Source organism: Ischnura elegans, chromosome 4, assembly GCF_921293095.1.
Source record: "Ischnura elegans chromosome 4, ioIscEleg1.1, whole genome shotgun sequence".
Lineage (NCBI taxonomy): Eukaryota > Metazoa > Arthropoda > Insecta > Odonata > Coenagrionidae > Ischnura > Ischnura elegans.
The window spans coordinates 129,807,149-129,834,187 of NC_060249.1; the positions used below are offsets into that span (position 1 = coordinate 129,807,149).

A 27,039-nucleotide genomic window follows, 5' to 3' on the forward strand; every position below is an offset into this window, starting at 1 on the left:
ACTAAACCTTTTAGATAAATTCAAGAGCAGTGTCTTTTCTGACGAAGTTAACCATATCTTGCGGACGCCAACGTACTACGGAAAATCAGATCATATAAATAAAATAAGAGAGATAGATTGTAGAACAGACAGATTCCGAATGTCATTTTTTCCACGATCAATAAGAGATTATAACGGCAGCAATAGAGCTCGTAAATAGATTGCATGACTTGTAGTGTAGCCTACTAACCTATGTAAAACTTAATGCATGTTTCTGAATTTCTATTCTATATTCTATTTCTAACAGCATATAGTAGTATAGTTTGTTATTATACGGGACGTTTTTTGGACGGTGTGGTGTGCATGTGGGAGTCCAAATTCATGCTGCATGCTGGTGATTGATCACCCCCTGCCAAACACCCTAGAGGTGGCTCGCAGGGTATTATGTAGATGTAGATGAAGTGCTATCTCCTTTCTCTAAGCCCATTTAATGCTAAAAAAAAGATTGCACCTATGGTATTGATAAAAATGTGAAGATTTGTTCTGTCCTCTCGTCTGTAATATCATCATGAGAGAATTGAGAGCACTAAGGAGAATTTGATAAATATGACTGACTGACCACAGGCTAGAACATGCTTGTTATATGAAAATGGATGCATTTCAGACGTGTCATTTTTGAGCTAGGATTTCACATATGACGTGTATATCCTATATGACGTGTGTTTACCGTTCCCGCCCCATTATCTCTTTATTTGTTCGCGTGAGCCCAACGGAAAAAAAATCAGAGCTCACTCAATTGAAACCGAAAGAGTCGCCTGAAACCGAATCTGTGTTTGTTGCACCTTTCATTTGACCTCCATAGCGATCGCCCGTTTAGTGCGTATATATATATATTCATCGGCACTTTGGCGCGAACGGACGCGCGTGGGCAAGCATTGTTGTCGTGTCCCTCGGTGGACTCTCCTATCTCACGTCGGCGAAAGGGTGCCGGGGGAAAATGTGCACCTGGCTGTCTCCTTGAGAGGAATTCGATCGAGCGAGCGTCTTGTTTTCATATCTAGGAATAGGAATGGGGCTGCTAGCAAGGGAATGGTGTCACATAGTTTTGAGTCTGGAGTCAATGCCTTAATGTTTTGATATTCTGATTGCTTGATATATATTGCGATATCTGGAAGACATATTTGGGAAGCGAGATAACTAGTGACGGGAGAAGCAAGAAAGAAATTATCAGCAGAATAGCCGAGGCGAAGAGAGTATTCCACCAAAAGAGAAACCTGCTTACAGCGGGAAACTTAGATATGGAAGTAAAGAAACAATTTATAAGAACCTACATCTGGAGTATGCTCCTATACGGAAATGAGGCATGGACAATGACCGCAGCGGAGAAAGCAAGGATAGAGGCCTTCGAAATGTGGTGCTACAGAAGAATGATGAAAATCAAATGGATCGACCGAGTTAGTAACGAGGAAGTCCTAAGAAGGGTAGGAGAGAAGAGAAGCCTCATGAAAACCTTAATAAGAAGACGGAACAACCTTATAGGCCACATGTTGAGACATTATGGCCTGATGAAGACAATCGTCGAAGGACAAGTGGAAGGCAAGAATGGAAAAGGAAGACCTCGGGCAAAATATATGGAACAAGCAAAGAGAGATGCGAAAGAGAAGAAATACGTAGGTGTGAAAAGATTAGCTGATGGGAGAACTGAGTGGAGAGCTGCGTCAAACCAATCCTAGGATTGTTGACCAGTGATGATGATGATCTGCGGCATCAAAACTAATTATTCTATCCCTCGGATTGATTCATTATATTTTCGCAGCTTTTTTGTGATTTGCATTCCAACTTGAAAGTCAGCATTTGTGTTAAAGAGGCTTTTCTCTCTCACCCGCTGTGATAAAAGGAATTTATTGTTGAGTGTTGCAGTACTTTGAACGATATGATGGAACTTTCCCATAATCTAGTGATGGATGACATGACAACTTTATTGCCATGGTTAGGTATACTCTATCTATAATAACCTATTTTTAGATGGTGGTAGCTGAAAAAATTTCTTATTAACTTGCTTCTCAGCTTTTGGTCAGTTTCCTTTCAGCTTTCTCAACCGCCGTTAGAGCCACCTTATCTGGGCCGCTCCATACGGGGTTTGATATGGGGAATATAAGCCATTAATGCGTATAGTAAAATGAATGTGCAAATGCAGCAGCCTGTGATGTAAATGTCATTAAAAATACTATAAAAGATACCTGTAGAGTATGTGCAAAAATAATGCCTTCTATTTATGTTCCCCTGGTTCTTGATGCACAGTTTGTTTGTAATCTAGGGAAAACCTTTTCCAAGGAATTTGTTTGTTTAATTTGTAACCTAGACATTTAATTGCAGTGAAAAAATCAAAAATTATACTAGTCATTTAATTGGCTAGTTTTAACTCATTAATTTGCCTCATTGTATTTTCCATAACCTAAGCAACCAGCTTAATTTTAAAGCACGGGCAATTTATACATGTGCCATCAGTGTATGAAATATTGTGTTATTGCTTGGCTGTTTACTCCTAACACTTGTCTTCCATTGTTTCAGGCGACCCTGTTTATGAAGTCATCAAACCTATTCCCCCGAACACGGAGTTGGTCGTGTACTACTTGCCTGAGAGACCAGAGGAAGTTTTTTTCATGCCGGCCGTTCACTACCTGCGAAATTCGCTTTATCGCCGTACAATGGACACTATTCTCGAAGGTATGTACCGCAAATCATTCCTTAGGTATTGTTTAGAATTTACTCCAAGCCTATTAAAGCATCAACTTTTAATTGGAGGCATCTGTTGTATATTTAATCTTTAACGGAATCATTCTAAATTTTATTTGCATTTTTGATCACTGGATCTATCGTTCCAGTTAGTTTTCTTTCTCCGTTTGTTATCCATCGGTGCAATTTTGCTCGCCAAATATGTTATGCAAATATTTCTTCGAAAACGAAGCTTTCTCCTATTCTCTTGGTGAATACTAGATAATATTCCCGTATGAGTCGCTCCGTGCAATCAAACTCCCGATCTCAAATCATCCCTTTGTCTTAGATAATCGCCTCAGTGAGGAAGCATTATTCAACTGACCCTTGCTAATTTTTTGCGTACTAAACTAGGGGGAGAAACCCCTGGAACTGGTTCATTCCGAGGGCTCCATTATTCACGAATTTAGTGGCCCTTCGCTCGGCGGCTGACGTGACACTTTCGTCAAAATTGGAGGAGGAAAACAGAGTAAAAATCCTCCCCGACGTCGCCGTACCACCGGGGAATATTTGGAAGGGATGAGTTTGGGGAGGCAAGCCGCTGTTGTGCGACCCCTGGTCACGTCTGGCCGCCAGTCCGCGTCCGAAATGCGAGGAGGGTCTCTGGAGTCAGCCCTGCCGTCCCCATATCTGCTCCGCGGAATTCCCCCAGATCACTCAGCGGACGTTGAAGGGGAGGGGGCTGCTGGAAGAGAGAGGAGAAAGTGATGGGGGATGGGGTGGTATCGGTCCCATCAAAGGAATAGCCAAGACCTCCTTTGTTTCTGCTCGCGAATACCGTTTGCGACGTGCTCTTATCATCTATTGTGCTGTCTGGTGTATGGAGTGTGTGGCGAGAGCGGAGACTCACAGAAGGGAGGTTGGCGTGTTGCTGTCCGTGGTGAATTTCGGGGGGGTTGAGGGGTTGTCAGCGCACTTGCTGCCCCGAAAGTGGTGGGCGGGTGGGGGGGGGGGGCTTGCACCACAGAAAGAAGAAACGGGGGGGGGGGGGGGAAGGAAAGAGGAAGGGTTGAATTTTGGGGGATGATAATGAGCCGCTGAAGACGTACAGTCTGTCGGCAAAGACTTCGCAAATCCCCCCCCCCCCCCACATCCCACTCCCCCCTAACCACCCTCCCACTTTCAAGAAACAGAGATGGAGAGGACGAACGGTTTTTGATATTCGAGTCCTGTTTGTTGCGTTTTTTTGCGCTGAAGGCGACGTGCTCCACCCCCTTCTTTTCCTTATTATTTAAGCATTCGGTGGAGCTGAAAATTCGGTGGGATTCTGGTGAGTCTTATTTTTTTGTTATTGTCATTCTCCTCTTGAATGCCCACTGTCACTTTCCACACTCGCAGTCGTCCGTCGTGATGATACTTTGATGATGCATCATTCTCGAATCATACCTCGTCCATTCCAGCTTTTTACGCTCATTGTGCTTGCTATTTGTTTCTGTTAAGACCAACTATGCTTATCGTTTTCCATGCCCGTTGCCTTGGAGAGGAGTTTTACTTTATTCTGTGTAGCTGCTTCATTGCCAACTAGAACAAATCTGATGAACAACGTCACTTTTTAACTTCCCTAAATTTTTAAGCTGTATAAAGTGTGCCGAAAACATGATGTTATTTCCCTAGTAAAGATATATGTAGCTTTATACGTAAAAGGAGCATAGTGCTGATGCTATATATTTATTTTAATGTTTCACAAGCATAAATGTGGTTATAATGTTTAATTAAAATGAAAATGCCCCTAAACTTTTTAGTGATAGCTTAATTTTTTTACATCAAATCAACGTCATGCTGTATAAATTTCATTTTAAAATGTTTCCATAGATTTTAGACCTCCAAAAGTTAATAACCGTGCAAAAATATCCATGAAAATGTTCGTTTATTTTATAAAACATCCACGGCTTTAAATATCTGTAATGATTGCAATTTTATCTCCTTGCAATGCGTCATCGGAAAATCTCAATCCGCGCAAACTTCTGCCATCTACAATTTACTATTGAAATGAACACTTGTCATCCCTGGGCCTCAATATTTCTGACAAGTTGTCTGCCTGTGACAGGCTTCAAGTGAGGAATCCGTCAAATTCACCCAGGTGATGTGACTGCCGCGGAAAGAGATAGCACAGCCACCCATCACAGCGGGCATTCATCAATGCTCTGGACGACTGCGCCGCAGAATTCTTAGCATTTCCGAATATTGAACCATATTTCAAATCTGAAGAGGACGTATGTCGCCCGAGATGATTTTGGGCCCCCTCCCCACTGTGCCCCTGTCTTGTCCTGTGTAGCCCTGCCCTCCCAACGTAAACATTGACTCACTGTCGGTCACGGAGTGAAGAACTTGCCCGTTCCCCTCTGCAGATCTGCTGCAACGAAAGAATAGTATTCATGCGTGTGCGATTCCTTTGGTTTGTTATGTACATATGCTCATATGAAAAATTCTATCATATTTTCGCATACCCTTGTATTCATCTTAAACCTTTTATTCTTACTATCAGGGGATCCCTTAATCTATCTAATGCTATTATATTTACCTGAGGCATTATCGCAGTACTTTTTTTTTAAATCAAAATTTTGAAGTCTATAGATCTAATGTTACTTTTCACTTGCTTAGACAATCTTCATACTTTCCAGAATCAATTCCTATCTTGGCAGCTGATTTTGTGGCACTATTTATCAGTCTCATTTTGACCGTCATCGTTCTCATGCTGGGTGGAAAATGGAGTGTGAATAGGTTGCTTTTTCAGTTGGGGAGAAACAAAATCTAGCATACTTTGGTGTCTATGTCTCTATTTTCGCCATCATCTTTGGAATGCTCCTCCTTCGATTGCACGTCCCTATTCCCCTCCCCCTTCCTCCCCCCTCCCCTCCCTCCGCGATCCCAAATACCGTCTCCGCCCACTCCCACACTGTCAATCCGCAGACCGTCTTTGCCCACCATATGCTCCGGCTGCTGCTCGCATATTTGCACACTCCTCATCGTCAATCAGTGCTTCCAGCTGCCTTGCACGGCCCCAAAAAAAGAGCTGCCCCCCCCTCTCCGTCCTTTGTTGGCCCTTCTCCCCCCCCCCCCCCCCCCCGCAAGCGAGAGGAGCGGAGGAGAAGGCCTCTTCAGGATCCAGAATGAAAACAATGCCACTGTTTCGGGGATTGATGACCTCTCCCGTTGGAGGGGGGATGTTTAATGCCGCGCTCTTTTGCCGGAATTCCTCGTTGACGACCCTCGTTTGACTCCCTCCCCCTCCGTCAACCCCCTCACCTTCCTTTCCCCATTTTCTCACAAACCCCTTCTTCCTCGACCCCTGAGAAGCATACCTCCTCCCACTCTTCCTCCCTCTCCCTCCATCCGCGGCAAACCGTTCTCTATCCGAGGAATTTCTCCTCTTTTTCCGAAGAATTTGGCGGCAGAGGACTCTTACAGCTGTGTTTAATATAATGACCACCTCCCTCCCCCTCTCTGCTAATCGTCTGATTTTGAGATCACCACTGATTAACCAATCAAGCAATCTTCTTCCCCCTCCTTCACCCGCCTCGTACCCTTGGCACGAAAGGGTCGGAATTATCGTTCTGCGTCTGAGGATTTATGGCGGAAGCTTTGAGAAGGTTTTTGCGCTCCCTTCAAACGAAGGAATGGTTTAAAGGTTTAATGTGAAAAGCGACTCAAACTGTCGCCAGATTAGTCTGCTGTGCTATGCAATGGAATGCATGAGCAACAGACGGTAACTAGGCTAATTGTTTCTACGTGAACTATTTGGCGTAAGATATCAATAAATCATCGTTCCACTGCACTGCAGTAGTTGAATTATTGAAATTCCTATTACTGCACTCCTTAGCGGGCCTTTTGTTTTGTGATTGAGCGAAAGGAAGTCAAAAAAATAAATCAATGTATAAAAAATAAATGCTTGTGAAATAAAAATGAAATGCTAAGACAAAAGGTTATACGATTGCGATTATTGAAATAGTTTGTTAGAATTTTAGTTTATGAGATTTAGAATTATGTCAACTGATAAATTACCTTATCTCAATCACTGAAAATTTAATGACCTTAGTTCCATTTGATCGCTTTTACTGCTTAAAACTGTCATTTTCTTCTGAAAATAATTTCCGAGTGACTGTAAGGGACTGAGGGACTGTAATCATGTCAATATTATTTGCTTAAAAGAAGGTGGTTATCATTTGCAAAATAGCCTTTTGGGAGGAGCAAGACCAAATGGAAATCTAATGCCAAGAGCTGAACTAATCTAATTCATTATATGCTGCTTATTTTTCAAAATTGAACTCATATCTTTAAATAATCCGCATGGTGCATTGTTTTAAACATCCGAAAGATATCGGAAACATCTGGAATGATTTGATAAATTCCGATGTCAGCCTTTGCTTACGTGTTGTTGTTGTCGTATTTTGTTTAATGTGCAATGCTCATCATGATCCCTTCTCCCCCCCAGATTCCCCGCTGGACCTGTCCATGTCCCTGCTGTCCCGTGTGCTCATTACGCCGCCCAGCGACTCGGACGAGCGCAAGTCCGTCTCGGGCGACTCTTCCTCCTCGCTCGCCTCTTCCTCGGCCTCGTGCTCGTCGGGGGCGTCGTCTGCCGGTGACATCGAGAACCTCAAGAGGGACCCGAACGTGCTGAGGCCGGGGGCCGCGGGGGCGGAGGGCGTGGTTGGGGGCGGCGGGGGCGGAGGCACGGACTCGGCCGTGAGCTCCGCCTCCTCGCCCACCGCCTCGCCGCCCAAGAAGACGCGTGAACGCACCCTGCTGCCGTGCGAAGTGTGCGGCAAAGCCTTCGACCGGCCCTCGCTGCTCAAGAGACACATGCGCACGCACACGGGTGAGTCCGCAATTGCCAATTCCATCATTCATTCGCTCTTTGCTTCGCTGGTTGCTTCGGTGAATTAATTTACCGTCCCTCACCAAAAATAATTTTTATACATTCATGCCTAAATTTTTCAATTCGTTGGTAGTGAATTTCTTCCATTAAAAGATTGGTCAGGACTCAACTTATAATAATTAAAAATTTCGTCTCGAACCCATCGGAATACATATTTTGTAATAGGCCATTGTGAAATCTTCCATTGGAAAATTCATTTCACGCAGCCAACTTCTTTGTAGCGTTAGCTAACCATCATTATCCTATGCTTTGCAATGTGACTGAATCAATTTATCTTTTCTCATTTTTATAAGCGTTAATTTTGCTATCTTTCATAAGTTTTTCTACCGTATACACCGTGAAGTTTCAGTCATGCCATTTTCCGGCTGTCAGCTATCAAGGTAACGCGTTTTTCCTTGCTCCCCACTCTTTCCGAGGATAACTCTCGGATCCCATATTTCCCTAACGTTGAAGTTTCCGACGTGTGTTGAAGTTTCCAAGGAGCGTTGAAGTCTCTGGTGGAGCCATCACGTCTCACCACGTCTCTCTCTCTTCCTACCTCTCCCTGTATGACCTGATGCCTGATGACGCGACGGGTGCAGGGGAGAAGCCGCACGTGTGTGAGGTGTGCGGCAAGGGATTCTCGACGTCATCGTCTCTGAACACGCACCGGCGCATCCACAGCGGCGAGAAGCCGCACCAGTGCCTCGTATGCGGCAAGCGATTCACGGCCTCCTCCAACCTCTACTACCACCGCATGACGCACATAAAGGTGAGTCCCGACTGTCAACCGCGTTCAGACTAAAAATGAACAACATAAGAGGGGAAATAATAATGTCCCCTTTGACTATTATTCCAGTGAATGATGCTTTATTTTATGAGCTTCGATTTTGAGAAATTATGTTGAGTGCAAAATTTAATCTGAGGAAAGCTTTCCATTCAGCTAAACGATGACTGGTTATATCCTATCAACGGTGAAAAAGTATTTTCTGTCAAACAGGCTAAGGCTTCATAACCGGAGTAAAAATCCATCGGATCCTTAGTATTACCATGGCTTATACATACGTTTAGCCTATGGATTTTGGCTTTGCGAGGAGGAGTGGAATATTATCTTTGGGTTGAAACCAAGTATAATTCACTTTTTGTCTGTTGTGAAAGCTACATAATTATGTATGGAAGTAATTGCTCTTCATCTTGTTATCTGCCAACACATTCTTAGTTCTACTGGTGCTAGTAATATAGCTCACACTCTAATGTCATTTCAGTAGCGTGGAGTACGACTCTTCCATGCGATTATCTGCTGCAATACCCTGTTTGTCAAATATTTTTTTAACGTTGATATTGCACATTTTATTTGCTCTGTGAACTTCAGTCGAACCTTTTAACTTATAAGTGACCATTTTAATTGCAATTACTACCAATTTATAAATCATGAGGCAAATGTTGGCTTGCAAAGTAGGTAGATGAGAAATTGAATGGCATTCTCCCTCCTGAGGTTATGATCCTAAATTATTTTACGACCTTCGCTGCCTGCCAACAGGTGTCATTTCACTCGAACTTGAATGACTAATTGGCCACCTTTTAGAATGAATTAGTTGTTTACGCCATCGTCTTGGGTGGGGTCGGCTCCTATCGCCTCCAACGGTAGTCAAATGCGGTCGGCAGTTCAGGAAGTCGCCCCGCCGCGACGCCACGATCGCTATCGCCTCCCCGTCAAATGGGAATCACAAGCGATCGTAGTGCCACTGCCTCGACGACGCCCATGCGCGAACCAACCCCCTGCGATTCCCCGCCCAGCCAAGTGCTCGCCATCGCATTGTTTATGGTCCAAGATTACCCCACCGGGCTTCCTGATTTATCGGAAAGGCCTCCGATGGTAATTATGGAGAACGTAATGCCCGCGGAGCCATATTCATCCATGGATGTGGGCGTCTGAAACATCCCCATTAAAGCGTCAGTAGAGAATGGTTGGAACATGGCTGTGAAATGAATACTTCTTTTTTCTATGCAACTCTGCTACCTATATTTTTCAAGAACCCTTAATTTAAATACAATTTTAAGCGCTACAATACATATGAAGTTTACTAATTCCCAGTGGTAGAACGTAACTTATGATCTTTCACATTGATTTGAGCTATTTAATGGGTATTTCTTTTCCAGCTGATCAAATGGATATAAATTCTCCACATTCTAAGATCTTATTGTTCAGAATCGTTAAAGATATGTATGATTGAAAAAAGGATCGAGTTGATTGTGTATGTTTCTTAATAGTTTCCGTACACGTGGATAACTCTTTTTAATTGTACGTGCTCAAGCAATGTGGTTTGCAATATTTCGATGAGCTTTCACACTGGAATAGGGATCCTCGGTTATGCTTCAGGGAAATGCTAAATGAGATCCTTTTTATGTCACTCATTATTAAGTTTATATTTTTGTCGGTAACTTACGGTCATGAAATTCATCGTCTCCTCGAAGCATTACATGATTTACAATGCACAATACTAATTTTACAAGGCCTACTGCGTCATTCCTTACCTATTTTGAATTTCTAATGCAATACAAAATGTAAATATCCTCTACATGAACAGAAACGGGAGTATCGGAGTTGGCGACGGCTATTGGGTGCAAATGAGTGGGAATACTGGTTTAGAACAGGAATCCATTTCATCCGGTGGAAATGAGGAAGAGATCGTAGTCGCAGCTGCAACATCGGGATGGAGGAGTGATTTACTCATCGCGAGTTCAAATGGATCATGGGGACGTCGTGGTCAATTTATGCGCGAGGTAATTAATATGAATTGCCTCTGAGGAACAGGAGGGGGGCGCCGCGAGCAGGCGAGATTGAAAGTGGAGCTGAACGAGTGATTACGAGGCCATGTACACAGTGACAGTTTTTATATCCGCACCGCAATCAAAAGAATGCTGGTCGTCTTTATAGCTTCCACCAAATGGCATTAAGAGCTTAGTATTGTATTTTAATGTGAACGGTGCAAACAATTACCATCTAAAAGGAAAATTCACAATAAAACAATAACTTTGTCTCACACTAATTTATGAAATAAAAACATCCCTGGTCTATGCGTAATTGTAAAAGTAATTACATTATGAGCTCACAGTCTTTGATTTGGTTTTAATTCATTAATTGCTATGTATTAAAGCAAAGTTGACTGAAGTCATTAGTATCGATCGCATCTTCACAGTCAGGTTCCACACGATTTCGTACCTTTAATAATATAAGAAGAAAAATTTCGTTTTTACTGCTAGATACGTGTAGGATTTTAGCAATAGTTTACTAAGTATGGTAATGTATATTTCCCTTGTCCTATGCTTCACAGCTTTGTTTCACAGCTTTTTCTATTGATTAAAACTTGGCATTCAATCAAAGTATAACAGAGAATATAGTGTTTAATATTTTTACAATAATTCCAATACATGAACAATAGTTATCAGTCTGGGATATTCATAGCATAAAATTCGATCTATCTCCTTTCCAAAGGCTCAGAATTATAATTTAAATGATGTATTTTTGTGCCGTCACTATGTTTTCTGGAATAAATCTTTGATTTCCGTGGTGGAATTTTCATAATTTTCTTCTCTATTTCATTATTTTTATATAACTTACAATAAACTACCGTTAGTGCGCCTCCATGGAATTGAGAATTTGCTTAATGTGTGTAGTCAGCGTATTCGTGGACGGTCGATTGCAGTGACATCTGCTTTACGATGGCGCTGCTCTGTAAGGCGGTGAGGAGAGAAACTTTCTTGGATTATTTCCTCGATTGCGGAAACTGTTAAGTCTTGTGCGCATGTCCGAGAGCGGAGACAGCTTCGCCAGTGTCACCTTATGTTTGCGTGTCCAGGTCTCGCGACATGTTCACTGACAGCGACGCATTCATTTGCGTAATCCACGCGCATGAATATTTATTATAATTTTCGCTTCCAAGATCAGTGCGCATTCCAGAGTGCCCTTCAAGGGAGGAGCGTGGTGTGTTGCGCGGCCGGTTGAGGTCGCAGTTTTCGATTTCATTTCTGCCGATATGCGACGCCCGTCGGGGGGCGGGGGTCGAGGGGAGAAGCGTTGTCGCAACGGCCACTCGAGAAGAGAGATGTTTTGCTCACGCGAAGGCAGTGTCGCGAAGGAGCGCTTGCCAGGACGTCAATAACATCCCCTCGTATATTGTCAGACGATCGCCAGTGCGTGATTGGAGGGTGGAAAGGGTGGGGGAGTAAAGGGAGCTTGCCCCTAATCTACGGCCAAATGAGTCCAGGTGAACATCCCTCATTCCCTTTTCACCACTTCGAAGTTTAACACCCGCAAAAATTGCTCATCGTTCCCAGATTATCGATTTATCAGCGTAGTATTACTTCGGACTTCTTTTTCCAGGCTCACTTCTAAATTCAAATCCGAGATCATGGAAGACACTTCATCAAAACTTTGTTTCGAACAGAAATATACTTTTTGATATAGTTTTTTACATTTTCAACTCGACTTTAATAGGAGCGAGTCCATTGTGTACTAAGTAGTAGAAAGGCACCTACTTCTCATTTCGCACTAAGATCAAGCCCGTTACGAAATTCTATCACTTTGTTGTTAAATAATTCAATCCAATGTTTCATCACATTTTCAATAATGATAGAGTAGGTTTGGAAAAATTGACTATAATAAAATCCACTTCGTTCAAGGGAATTCAATAGTTTTGGAAATAACTTTACTGTGCATAATCTTTGAGTCATCAATCATAAATTAGGAGATTCAAGGAATAATTAAAGTTAGATGTAGCTCCACCAATGGTGATCGCTATAAGGTTTTAATGAATAGATGAAACGTTGATGAATTGTTTTTGGTTCAATCAATTAATTTGGGCTTCATATGTATATTACATAAACTTTGTGTATAATTTATCGGTAGCGGGCCATTAATTCATATTCAATTAATGTGGGCTTCATATGTATATTACATAAACTTTGTGTATAATTTATCGGTAGCGGGCCATTAATTCATAAGCAAGCCTTTTATCAACATTTTTCCCTCGTTCATACATTTTTTCGTTCCAACTACTTCATGCGAGTTCTGAATGCTTCAAATTTGAATCGGTCAGAGGAAGATGAAGAGTTGTAGCCTACGCAAAATGGTAATAATCTCGCGCCGTAACACATCTCGACCGTCGTCTTTCTTCTTCTGTGATCGAGGTCTTAACTCGGCTGAAACCCCGGTTTCGTTCTGCGCCTGTTGCTTCACCAGGCATGCTTAACAAGGATGCCATCCTGGGTCAAGTGGCACTCCACCAAATGTTTTTTTTTTGCCATAATAGGAGCTCTTGAATAAGGACTACCCATTTTGCTGTTCTGATGGGCGCCGGTTGGTTTCGCATCGCTTGTACTGCCCGGTGGGTGAGTTTCTGGCCGCGGATGAGTTTGATAGTATTTCACGCCTTTCAAGAGCAGTGTCACGGCAACCTTAGGTCGTTTGCAAGGATAACCCGGCGTGTCGCCAGCCGAGTTGGTTAACGGGCAGCAGTGGCGGTGGCTGGTGGCTTTTAGCTTTGACGGGCGGCCCATAAATTGGGTGATCCTCGGTTTGAGGTTTCTGTTTATTATCGTTATGTAACCTCGTAAGGACAGTAGGCCAGAAAAACAGAAATATGTGTTTATTATTCCAGAAGCCATCATATACTAACATGCAGAGCGAGTGCATCGTGTATTTCTCCTAACAATCAAGACGATAGAATGTACAAAAAAGGTACAATGTATTCCATAAGGATGTTAAACATTTGTGCTGCCTATTGCATGGCTGAAACTTAATTTTGGTGTACTTAGCCGCAAGCTTGTGTCATTTAAGAAGGTCTTTTTTCCGAGAGGAATCGTGTGTGTGTATTTTCAAATATTAAAAAAGGCCCAAGAATATCCTTCAGTATATATTTTAACTGCAAACGAAAAGCATATAGCTTAAGATTATTTTCTCTTTCCTCATTGTGATCTTATTGGTTTTAGTTACGATAGGCTATAATTCGTGGTAGAGTGTATGTGCTCCTTGGAGTCATGAATCACCAAGAGCCTGCACATTTTCTCTGAAGAAGATCTTTTCGTGAGGCATTCCTCTGCGATCTGAAACATGCAGAGTGGAGATGGGGGGGAATAACGCGGGGATGATTCGCTGGGAGATGTGATTGGATTGAGGGGGTTGATGGGGTGGGGTCGCGGGGGATATTGCAAGGAGGGGGAGGCCGTTGTGTGAATGAGGCGGGGGTGGAGACCACGTGGGTGCGTTTGACCCACCCCTTCGCCCCTGAATGAAGAGCGCGCCCCGCCAACCGCCTTCTCTCTCCCCTTTCACCTCTCGATCGGGCCCGCGGATAGGTTGTGCACACTTGACTTGTGAAGCCGAATATCTGTGTCTAAGCCAGAATGCTGACATAATGCGCTGTGCCACAATCTGAGCATTGATTTGCCCCAACCCTCCATTTCCCTTTTAGGGCAGTTTACAAGAAAAAAGAACCTTCAAAAAATCAAGTTGAAACCTCAGCGTAAAATTATTATCCCGGCTCTGTGGATTTTATGAAGGAAACATGGCCTGGGCGTCATCTTTCACTCGTCTAACAACTAGGAGTGAACTGCCGCCCGCTCACCGTATTAAAACGTTGTTGGGATGTTCTTTCGCTGTCCTGATGCGCTGTCCGGAAGTTTTTCTGATATCAGCGTCATATTTCATTGTGATTATCATCCTTCACGATTCACGACTTAAGTTAGCCAATCACCCTAGAGATGCCTGCCTGATCATATTCATGAACTTCCAGAAAAGTGTATACATCCTCCATATTTGATTCGCAAGCATGCTATGCAGAAAGGAATATCTAATAAGAGATATTTTATAGCGATCTGATTTGAAATTATCGGTAGAAGACATCTTGCAGTAGATGGATAGGCATGACCTCCAAGTAAATCAATTTCAAGTTGCTTGAAGGCTTCTCGTGTGTGTTTCACAAAGTTTTATTGCTTCTCCGTTCTGGTTTTCGAGGTGTTATTTAGATGTCAGCCTCCACTTTCTCTGCTGAAGTCAAGGAATGATGAATAGTCACGTGTCTGGCCGAATTCGTTCTTTATCACGCCTGCGTTCGTACTCTTGAAATCACGCCCTCCTTCAAACTCGTTTTTCTACTTTTTTCTGCGGAAAAGCGTGAACTTAGATTCATGGCCACGCCGGGATAAATCCGTCAGCTGATCATGCGCAAAAAACATGATGTCAGCTGCCGACAATTTCAAAAGGAATGCTTTGGTTTTACAGCCATCAGTTACAGGTCAGTTGAGCATTTTCAAACCCCGATTGATGGAAGGAAGTCTCTTGGGAAGAGTCATTTGCAATCAGATATACATTTGGATCGCATCGACCACTCATCCGGAACAAACTTCGGCTTAAACGCGGAACCCCTTGTCCTAATTAATTGAATGTAAATGGACCCACCCTCTCTCGCCAATTCTTTTTATATTCGCCTCCCACAATGGACCACTCCCCCTTACGCTTTGCAATTCCTCCCTCTTCTCGATTCCAACCTCAACCCCCTCCCTTGCGTTGCCAAGGACACACACCCGCCCACACCTTATCTCCGACCGAGTGCCTAAAAGCTTTTGGCTGTCCTCTTGCGCGGAGAGTGGGTCGCTCTGGCTGACGACGAGATGTTCACGGGAAAATAAAGCAAAAAATAGAATCGCAGCAGCCGTGAGTTCCCTCTGGACTGGCTCATGTCCGACCGCCGCCGTCCAGGGGCACACTGCTTACGCGCACTTCCTGCGTATCGTTGTCCCCGGCGAGAGGTCACCAGCGCGAGAGAGATGGGTGCTTCCTTCGCCTTTCCACCGGACGATCACCACGGGAGGGACCACAATCACTCCAGCTGGGTGTTCCGTGGACACCATCTCTTTCGTCGATACATATTCTGCCGGTTTAGGTAGGCCTGCATGGAGTGTTCTATGAATCACCCCGGTGTTTCCCACTCCAAGTTGAACATCCCTCTGCAGTTCACGAGAAGGCTTTCTTTCGACGGATAAATTCCATTCTTTACCCGATCAACTGTCTTTCATTCCTCCGCGCGTCGTCATTCGTCTTTTATTTATTCCCACTGCGACTTTCAACGCACAAGATATTTAACTATTACTTCTCTGACTCCACCGTCAACAGCAGTCTTATTTCCAGTTGAGGAATAAGTACTGATTTATAATGGGTTTAAACATAACGGGCATACGGTTTAGTGGGGGCTATTTGAACAGTAGTCTTATTTGTAAAAAGCTCCCATAGAAATTCATTGCACGCGAAGAAGATGCCTTAGCCTTCCTATTTTTTTCGGTTGCTAAGCCTCCACCCGCGTACTCTGCCATCAGAAGGCCAATCACTACCAAAGGAAACGCTCTGATTTCATGTGCTCAAGAGGGTATAGATATACTTTCCTTATATAGATATCTCATTCTGACATCGGCTTTCAAAACGATGATTCTTTCTCAAGTACTCTGAGAGATAGAATAAAATTATTTAGGAGGACTGTAGGTGACTATAGGTGACTGTAGTGACATAATTAACTCTTACTTGCTTGGAATGTGATGCCCTCTTGTAGTTAGAAAGTTAAAGATAAAAAGTTCTACATTATGCCTGTAGCGTACTGAGCCACTTTCACTAAAACAACAAACTTTACAGAAATTTGCACTTTCTATTTTCGTAGGAAATGAACGTGAGGTAGTGAACAAATGAGAGTGAACCAATTGTTTATGAGAATGAGCCACTTATCGGTATGTATTCGTATCACCAAAGAGCAACTGGCACATCCTAAGTATATTCTTTTATGTTCTTGGAAATTAATAATGACACTGGGAAGAAATGTTGACATTACTATGCTACCAGCGTTCTGAAAAAAGACTTCACAAGCGCGCTGGCTATTAAACTCACTTATTTCATGCAACTGAAGTAGGTGCACCTGAAAGGTATCGCGCGAACACGCTCACGCTTACATATACTTACCCTCTGATCGAAATTTATGGTCGGGTGCGGTTACTCTAGAGCCTATAGGGACCGCACCCAAACGGATCCAAAAGCACGCGAGTCCAGCCGGGCCAGTTCACACCTATCCACCAAAGAGAGAGGATCCCCCGTCGTCCCTTTTATCTGTGTAGTCTCAGCCCCGCCGCCCCAAACCGCCCCTCCTCCAGCGGGCACTAAACTAAGGAACGATCTTCATCTTGCATCATCTGGCAATGGAGACGGAGTGAGGATCGCCGAAAAAAAGAGACTCTTGGGTCCGGCAGGTGACACTGGAGTTGACAGGTGCTCGAGAGATTCATCTCGTTAAGAGTGGCCCTCGAGAGAGAGAGGACCCCGCCCATCCCTTGGCCATGCTGAGAAGGAGATTGGTTGGCGCGATACGCGAGAGACACAGAGCCGAGGGAGGCCAACTCATAATTCCGATTACTGCTGAACCGCGAAAACCCCGATCAGTCTTGTTCGTGTCCCACGACACTCGCAGCCGCCGCCTTGAATGCAATGTATGCTCCGGGGAACCGTGAACGACGTCCGGTGAAAAAAAGTGTCTTTCTTGTTTGTCATAGTTCCCCCAATTATATCTCCGCTCTTCAACGTGTAGCCAATCAGTCCGTTCATCATAAATGGCGCGCTATTCATCCGATATTACGTGGGACATCATCAACACTTGCATTCATATAACTTAACATTTCTTCAAGCATAATAATTGGTGCGATGAAATAATTTAAGCTGAATGAAAACAAGCCTTTAAATTCCTTGTTCTATCTCTGTTCGCAAACTGAAGCGTGTAAAACACGCTGGAAACTAAATGTTTGAGAATTAAATCTACACGAGTTTAGGGCTAAGAAATACGTTGAAATAATAAGATTGGTATAATATCAAATTTATGGCACTCGGAATTTTTAAAATTATTGATTATTGACAGTGAATACAATTTCTTAGTGAATGATGTGAAGGAGTAGAAAAGGAAATCATTTTTGGTAAAGCATCATTCAAAAGCAGTAAGTCGTCAGTTGATGTAACAGGTTAAAATCAACGCAGAGTCTTTCAAGTCTCCTCAAATGCTGGTTTTTTTGTGCGTCAATTGCTCTGTGTGTTATGTTTTCGAGATAAGATTTTTGATTGTGTATTCGAAGTCTGAATGTTTGCGTTGCGTTGCATGAAATTCTCCTCCGTTCCCACACTTCCCCAGAATGCACCGCGGTGCAACAGTGCATTCTTTGGTCCTCCCCTCCCCTTGCGCCGACCAGCAGGTCACTTTTCATTCGTCTCCATAGCACTGCACTCTGCGCCACCTCGTTACTCATCTCGCGGCCGCGATCTTTACGATTTCGGTCCCATAAGAGCGGCCACGGGCTGCGGACGGAAAAAAAACACGTTGAGATACGGGCGAGAAAAAAGTAGGTGCCATGATATAGGGAGAAAATCCCTTCCTTTTTATCACTGCTTTAATCGTATTTATATTCGAAGTTGGCGATAACGCGTCTTTCGGCCGGGCTTATTATCCTGACGACGAATTATATTCCTAGCGCCGCAACGGACTTCTGAAGGGGCCGACTCATAAACTAGACCGATTCTCAGCCATCAGGCGAGGAAGAGGCGTAATTTATGACCGGTTAGTAATTGTATTATTACTCTGGGATTTATCTTTTTTAACCTTGAATGCATTGCGTAGCTCCTCACGACTAACGCTGCTTCCGTAAGATACAATCCATGCTGGCCTGAGAGAGATGGCTGCGGGGAGTCTTGCTTGCAACTCGTTACCATTCTGGCCGAGACGGGACACGAGGCTGAGGCTGCGATGCAAATGAGGATGCCGATATTTGATTGGACGCCAACGATAGCTATATTTCCGGTAGTTTGATTCAAGATTTCCAATTGGAACTACGTATTTAATAGTGGAGGGTGTATCAAACTGTTTGGTACAAGTTCCATCTTAATAAATATTACAATAAATTTCGTCTATTCCTCTATATTCCTGCAGATATTTCCCTTGAATTATTTTTATTGAAACCATTTATATTTTATAAAAATAAATTCAAATATTATTCAAAAAATTTTCTACAATTGTATTTGGATTATTTTTAAAGGATTGATAAAATGTCCATGGGATATAAACTGAAATGAAAGAGATGGTAACATTTTGCCGAATAAGTAAGCTTTCCATTGAATCATTGCACTTTGTCTTACTCTCAAACTGAGAGTCATATGCTGGGAAACAGGATCGAAAGCAAACTCGTCCTCCCAGAAGACTGGAACAAAAATGATGCAAGGGAATTTAGGGTTTTGAGCTTTGATTTTCGAAGATTTTTCCGCGACAATTGTTGTGCAATTGAGCGTGAAATTCCTCGGATGCTGGGCAACAATGGTGGACAGCGTCCCGCAGAGCCAAAGCGCTGCCGGAATATCGTCTCTTTCCATGGCGAATAACCGCGCAGACAAAAGGAAGGGACAGCATCTGCCCTCTTGGACCAGCGGGACGGGGAATTCTCACGGATTCCTCAGCTTCCTCCGACTTCCTCCACTATGAAATGCGCCCATACGCCCAAGAATCCACCAGTTCCCACCACTCTTTCTGTGACTCCGGCTTGCTATTTTCCTCCTTGAATAGTGCCTACCGTTGTCGCAAAAAAACCTCTGTTTGTACTCCAGTTTGGTCACGAATAATTAAACAACAACGATTCAAGCACACCCCCCCTCAGATTCAATTGGATCGAGATCGAGTTTTGTGCGAACGCCCAAAATTGATGGGAACTCAAATCGCGTGATATCCCTCTTATGCCATCCGCTCCTTCGTGTCTGCGAATGGTGGAATGCTGACAAACTGATTCCCGCCAAATTCCTTACAACTGTTTGACTTTTAGAAATGGGTTTGCTTAAATTCTTTTACTTTGATTGCAGATTTAATTCCCAAAATTGAATTCTCAATGAAATAGGTACCTACTGAGACAGTTTTAAAATTCATTTCAAAGTTATAATTCACAGTGTCCGGCGATATCGGGTGGAAATGTTTATATCCATGAGGATAAACTAAAATGGTAACCTTCCACACAATTTTTTTTACTAAAGTACCGACCCGCTTTCGACACGTAGTGTCATTATCAAGGTACCAATTTGGTAATCAATGCGTTTCTGTGGATTTCAAGATTGCGTTTAGGTTTTGGATTGCAACCACATTTTGCTCTCTGTTTATGTGTACACAGAGCACCACGACAGAATAAACGTCATTTTCAGTACTTCCATATTCCACGGCAATTTCCCCTCCGTCAGACAGACGTTCGAAGGCAGATGTTCTGGTAGGGTGCGGTGCGATGCATTCTTTCGTGCCGCAAGGTTTGTCGCTCCGTCAGCGGCGTCGCTGCGTGACAAACTCCCGCATCCTTCCGCGGTCCCACGTGCGCCTGCCGCGAGCGTGGGTGGCGGGGATATTGTGCACGCACGTGTGCTAGTTTATATGCGCATGCGCCCAGCCTCCTCGTCTTCCCTTCGCAGTATCTCAAGGAGTCCAATTAACGCACACACGTGCTCCAGGCCTTCCCGCAGTCCAGCCGACGACCGATAAGTATGCTTGCTCCACTATGGAGCACGCCAGTACCACACTATTCATCCCGGGGTGTGGGCTGCACGGACAGCATTTGCTGGTGCGGAAATACACGCTTGCAGAAGGAAGAACCGCAGTTCCCAATTGCCATGAATGCCGTCGGCCCGTAATTCCAGAGAAATATGGAAAAATGGTTTTCGTTATCATGGATTTCTTACGCATCATCCCGTTTAATCGGTTCAATATATTTGAAATGCGATTTGCGTATAGAATGCTTCGATTATCGTTCAAATTTTCGAGGAATATTCGCCCATGTTGTCCTTTCATAAAGAAGTACTGCGAGAGAACGCCCGAAAAAAAGTTTAACCATGAAAGAAAGAGCTCATTTTGCCCCAGATCGGTAAAACCCTGCGTTATCCTTATTCTACTTTGATTTTTATGTTCAATGTGATCAAAGAGACAACTAAAATTGACATAAATAAAAAATTAATACTGAAAAACCAATCCCCCAAAAGAGGCAAAATAACTTTGTTTACTCTTAATGTACGGAGCATTGCGTTGCTTGCAAGCTTTTTCTTTCGAAAAGATTCTTTTTACAATAAAAAATAATATATTTTTTCCTTAAATTCATTCATCAACCCAAGCATAAGTCAGCTTTTAACTTTACAAGTACAATTGAAATTCTATTTGCATTTGAAATCTGCTGCTTGGAGGAAGTCAATGGGTGGGAATAGTTCTGGCAACAAAATCGTCTCCGATTACTTTTGACTCCACATGTACTTGTGACTAAATTTTCTTCCTTGGTTATAAGCTGAAGTATGTTACTTAAGAAACTCATAACTTCTAATTAGCTCAGGAGTGTGCAATAAAATATGCGTAAAGACGAAAAGGACACCTCATTATTAATTGGCTTCCAATCCTGGAAATATTTCTTTAGGTGTTTGCCGAAATGTTTATATTAAGAGTCCTGACGTGAATTAGCTGTGAGTTATTGCTCACCCTGGATAATTAAAGCTCAGAAAATGCTTCTTTTGGAAAAATAATTCTCCGGAATTCCTACGAGTCCAGTTTTGAGGAGACATTCTTTTCGAGTCGCCGTCCTTTGGTCAGCGTTCGCTTTTCACGTCATTCCCTCGTCATTCGACTGTTTTTTTCCAAATATTTCCTCGTTTAAAATCCTCTATTTGGTCGTCCCTTATGAGAGGTCGTGGAAATTCAATCCGCTCCCATTCCCTCATCCTATTGAGCGCAATTAGATTTCAATATCTCGAGACGGGCGGCGACGTTTTGATTTCCGAGATTGGCATCGGCGGCGTCTCATTTTGGGACGCCAATCTCACGTACAATCTCAGTCATTCTTACTCGGGCACACGTACACGCTGGTCATCTTTTCGGCTCTTTTCCGAAATCGGTCGTTCCACCCGCAATTAGTCCTCGTCGCTCGGAGCGGCCGGATTGGGGAAGAACTTTGGAAAAGAAGATTGGGTGGTTCGAACGGAAGGGGCGATATATATATTATTCCGTATGCGAGTGCGTGAATCCGTGAGAATGTTTACTTCGTTCGATTTTTTTCCGTCTCTACAAGCCGAGCGATCCAACAACTAAAGATCGTTATATGGCTCTGCGGAATGAAGCTGAATTACTGTGAATGCGACGTTTGCAATACCGGTCTTACAATTACATAAGATGAATTTACTTTTGAGTTGTTCACATCCTTTTCTTCCGTCTAGCAACTCATGGTTGACGGTACAATTGACAGTGTGGCTTGAAGTAGTTTTTGGGATGACGTTGGAGGCGTAATGGGGTGGGTGTTTGGGGTGGTGGGAGGCCAGTGTAGTGTCCATCATGCGAAGGGAGTCTCCCGGCGTGGGAAGTGGTGTCCGTCCGCTCAACGCTTGGCTGATTGAAAACAATGAGGACGTCGTGGCGAGGCGGCGGTAACGAATCCTATAATAGTGTGCCTCCTCTCCACTTTCAACCCTCCGCCGCCCTTTGCCGCGCGAGTAAACCTCGGAGTGCGGCGCGTGAGATTTTGTGTGTGAAGTGAATGTGCTTGCGGGAGGGAGAGCAGACCGTCATGGGTGTACAAGCTGGGTTGGTTGAGGTTGGTCGAAGGATTGAAAGGGGGACGGCTGGAACAAGGGTGACCACGGCCGGAGAGTCTAGTTTTGATAAATCGCCCTAGAGCCAGTTATTCCAATAGAGGGTGAAATTTCCGCGAAAAAATCCAGTGGCTCGATCTGGGACACACTTTTGTCTTTCGGGGAAGCGGCTAATTGCACCACTGAGGCACATTCTTGAAGGCAAATTTCAGGGGATTTTGCGTAAAACGTTAGGAGGTTTGGAATGGAAAAACCGCTTGTGACTCAGTTCAAAATTATTGTCCTATGCGATTTTTTATCAATCCTGTGGACTTGTTTTCGAACTTCTTTGACTATTCGAAGCTGAAGTGCTGTTAGGAATTTTGAATGATTTAACACCGTATTATTTGAAGTATCTTTGTCATACAACAGTTTCTATCATTGCCAGAGCAATTAGCCAGAAAATATCAATTCTAACTGATGAATATTTGTGCATTCTTTGTTTCGAATTGTTAGCAAGTTGATTGATTTTTCAGAATACGAACGAATAGTCAAACAGATGACTCTAAATTAGCTGATATTAATGCGATTGGATTTTTGACGGAATGAGAGAGTGGTACACTAATCGATCGATAAATAGTCCAGATTATATTTTATTCCTCTTGCAATAGCTTATTCATGGTTAACCCTGGAACGTTAGATCAGAAATAAAGTTCAGCAGTCTAAAATTACCATAAGAAACCTCTACGGATGCCTTGTCATCTCCATACTTTTTCAAGGAAAAATATTCAATTTTTTATGTGTATGCCGGTACTTAATTAATATGTAATCAATTTACAGATAGAAAAATGTCGCGTTTTATTAATGTTTGAATTCTTCAGGGTGCGCAATGCGATAGAGGATTATTGAGACATATTTTGCTTCGATATTATTTTAGTCTTGCGAAAAAGAATCACTTTTTTAATTTGTGTCCATTAATTTTCACCTTGAGTCGTATAAAGCAATTAAATCATCATCGAGAGCTGATATAACTTAGTGCTGGGTCCGAAAGGCGAAGTTATGGATGACATCATTGACCAATTATCCGAATGAAATGAAATGTGATGGTGAAAAGATTCGCGGAACCGGTATCTTTCCCTCTTTTATGGTCACTTTTTATGGTAGTATTTTAATTTCCCTGTCACTCTGAGGACCATGAATAAGATCATGCTTGTTCCGTTGAGATAAGCGTACCACGTCCGTGTTATTCGTAGTCTTTCTACCTCTCTGTCGGCAAAGCTGAAGATTCCGAAACAATAGTCTCGAATATAACCTTAGGAGTCAAGTCATCATCTTCTTGTATTAGTTCACGGATGTTATACTATCCAATAAAACTTATTTTCTACTCTGATTGTATGGAATGTCTACTTATTAACTTTTTTGAAGTAGCAGTCTATAAATATTGAATTATTGAGAAAAATTGGCAGTTTTGGAAATTATCTCCATTAGTTTCCTCTTCCATTTCTCCTTATGAGCGAACTTTTCAAAGGTGTAATGAATGCGTCTAAATTTTCGGGCATTTTTTTGAAATTGAATTGTCATCCTTGCGTTTGAATTTTGTACCCTATCCTTCCACACTTCCACACTCCTCCTCTCATGGAAATGATACGGACGCAAGCTCACCCGCAAAACTGTAATTTAGGTGGAAGATAAATTTCGTTAGAATGTCTAGAAAAACTCGCATCATGACATGAAAAAGTAGCGTATCTCATGAGCCTCAGCGGATAACGTGCTGATTACATAGTTAGGCCACATGAGCGACCTCTTCATGGAATTCTGTGGTAATTTTGACAAAAAACGCAAGCCTTTTCAAAGCATAGTAGAGAGAATTCTATATTTTGTACTTAAATCTCTTTGCAAGTCTGTCTAGCTTTTTCATTGATCTCACAGGTGAAGATTATGGATAAGAGCTAATATTTTAGATGAGAATTTGACAAGGACGGCTTATATGTTCTCGAAGTGTGGACCACTTTGACCGTCTTCATTTTCCACGTAACTTATCCCTTGTTCAAACGCTCATCCGTTCGCCAATTTTGCGTCGAAATATACGCGCTGCATCTGGACATATCTTGCTTCCATTTTAGGGATACGCAGGTCGCTGGTTCATTTTCCTTAGACATCCTAATGCATGGGATACGGGCGGTAAGTAAACCTGGCGATGGCTACTACTATCGGGGAGCAGCCCTGAGGGTATTATAAATATAATCATTTCTCAGAGTGGTTATGGAAGGAAGTGGATAGGATGAGGAAGTGGCAGTAAATAGTGAGGCCGGACAAGGGTATGATTTGCTTATATTTCATCCGCTCGCTCCGATGCAACGGTTAAGTGACGTGCTAAAAGCTTCAAGGGTTCGACGCTAGGCGGCCGCGCGGAGACGCGTGCATCTGCAAGTGAGAGCTTGCATCAATAACTGCGGGATGTCGCTTCTTCGCTGTTTTTTTTATCGAAAAGAAGGAAAAGGGGTGTAGATTGTTGAGGAGTGTTGTGAGTTGTTTGATGGAATTTCCATAGAAACGGAGCCAGTGTGCATGAGATGGCGATGTGGACCTCTGAATAAGGGGCCGCTTCACGCGTGAATCAACCACGTGACCCACGCCCTGATCAGCCGTTACATCCAGATAATTCGACCTGCGTTTAATACCTTGGCCATTTATGTCATTTTTATTACTTGCCTGACCTGTAGTTACTCGATTTTTCTTTACTTCCATATTCATCACAGTACCAAGGGATAGCGTGTGTTGAAATGAAAAGAAAAAAGCAATGCTAAAGTGAGGTGTATGTGTGTCGCAACCATCTATTCATAAAACAGTCACTGTGTCTGTCTGACGGCGTGAAAAATTAAAATATGGCCATTTTAAAATCAATATTCTTTGGTGGGACTTTGGTGGGAGATCTTTGAAAATCAATGTCATATTTTCGATTTTGGAGATAAATGGAACCTAAGCTTCCTTTGTTTTCTTAGGTGACTCAGTTTTCTCAATTCCGCCTGCTAAAAATCGTAATTTTGGTATAGACTCATTATAATCAAATTACGGAGTTAGATTAGGGATAAAAATAACTCTACGGGAAAAACTTATATTTCCTATTAATTTAATTTGGAAAAAATGATAGTGAGGAAGTAGGAATGTCTCAGGAGTCTCCCAAATGGAGATGAGGTCGAGGAGCAAAGAGTGAAGGGCGATGGTTCCGTGTGGCTACTTTTGGACGATCCCGGTCGGATGTGTCAACCAACGGTGTGCTTATCCGTCTTCGGGGGCCGTCATTCGTCCTTAGGCCCACCCAGCCAGTCGGTAATACGCCCGCATACATATTCACTCGAGGCAGGGACTCCGACGAAATATCGGAGCAGCAGTATGCTCTTAGGCCTCCCTCGTCTGGGCTACACTTCTTCGGTCTTCGCCTCCCCTTCGCCTAACCTTCCCTCCTGCCGAAGAATCTAATTGGTCCATTACTCTGGGCGTGGAATGCGATCCAATTAGGGGAAGAGTGGCCCCTTCTTTTTCGGTATTCCAACCACGGCCTCTCCATCCCCCTCCCCGCCCTACCCACTTATAGATCGGTGGCGCCCCCGTTTCAGAAAAGCGACGGAACTAGAGATGTGGCGATTGTGAGAGAATAGAGTTGCTTTTTTCCCGAGGGCTGCTGGACCTTCGCGGCATAAAATGTGTAGCAAAAGTTAAATTAACTTAATAATACATAAAAAATATGCTAATATAACATATAATAATAAATCAAATTAATGCTATAGTTCAACAAATGACGATAGTTGACAGGAAAAACTCAATCACGGACAATGTAGGCATATAAATCAAAAGATAATGGTAAAATAAAACAATTATCAACAATACCAACCTATTGCGGAGTGACAGAGTGGGGGGCTGCTGTTATCTCATGGGATAGTTCAGCTACCGCCCCAGCAGTAAATTGTGCCTGGTTTCTGGAAGTATTGAAGAGTTCTCGTTTCATCATCATCACCTTCAGATTAGTTTAACGCCGCTCTCCACCCAATCAGCTACTAGTACTCTTTTATCGCTTACGTAATTATTCTGATTTACACGCATCATCACATTAATCTCACTGGAGGCCTTTTTCTGCCTATCACATATCTTCATCCTTTCCATGAAGGATAGTGACCATTAAGTCATCGCGACTAAAAGATTTTATTTATTTAATTTTTCAAAAATAATCATTCTCGTTCTGTAAATTGAATATTTACTTAGTGTCTGCAGCGCTTATATTTCAAGAAAAATATTTATTGGAGAGAATAAAGAAAACGATGGGAAAAAGCTCAGAACAATGAACTACGGCAGCATAAAAAATAGTGAAGTGCAGGAGAAGGCTAATTAAAGTAAACATTATGATGCTCCGAAACTGAGAGATTGTGGGAAGGGGTAGGAAACTGAATTTGGCTGAAAATGGCCGAAATCCTACGGAAAAAAAGGAGTAAATCCAGATTTGTTTTCTGCTTCCGCCTCCGCGGAAGCGGAAAGACGCCTAATCCTGTCCTAACACTCAGGTTTCCGATAATTAAACTCTGCGAAGGTTGACAGGTAGCAATAGAACTTCATTTACATATGAGGTGTATATTACTTGTTTTTAATCCTATTCTGAAAATCTCTTCTACCTGAGAAGTTGAGGCTCGTCATATCTAAATGAGATCAATGAATTCGGAGCAGTGGTTATTAAAGTGCATCAATAATGCTTTCAGGAAAGAATTAGTACCCTACGCTGTGTTTACGGATG

General features: G+C 42.9%; 1 protein-coding gene across 1 annotated transcript in view; it reads left to right on the plus strand.

Moving 5' to 3' along the window:
- Positions 1-27,039, plus strand: part of LOC124158053 (zinc finger protein 316) — a 224,286-nt gene that overhangs the window by 143,340 nt on the left and 53,907 nt on the right. Inside the window, exons 3-5 of the mRNA XM_046533219.1 lie at positions 2,551-2,706; positions 7,187-7,573; positions 8,215-8,384. Coding sequence (XP_046389175.1) covers positions 2,551-2,706; positions 7,187-7,573; positions 8,215-8,384 — 713 coding nt within the window. The remainder of the gene's footprint in view (positions 1-2,550; positions 2,707-7,186; positions 7,574-8,214; positions 8,385-27,039) is intronic.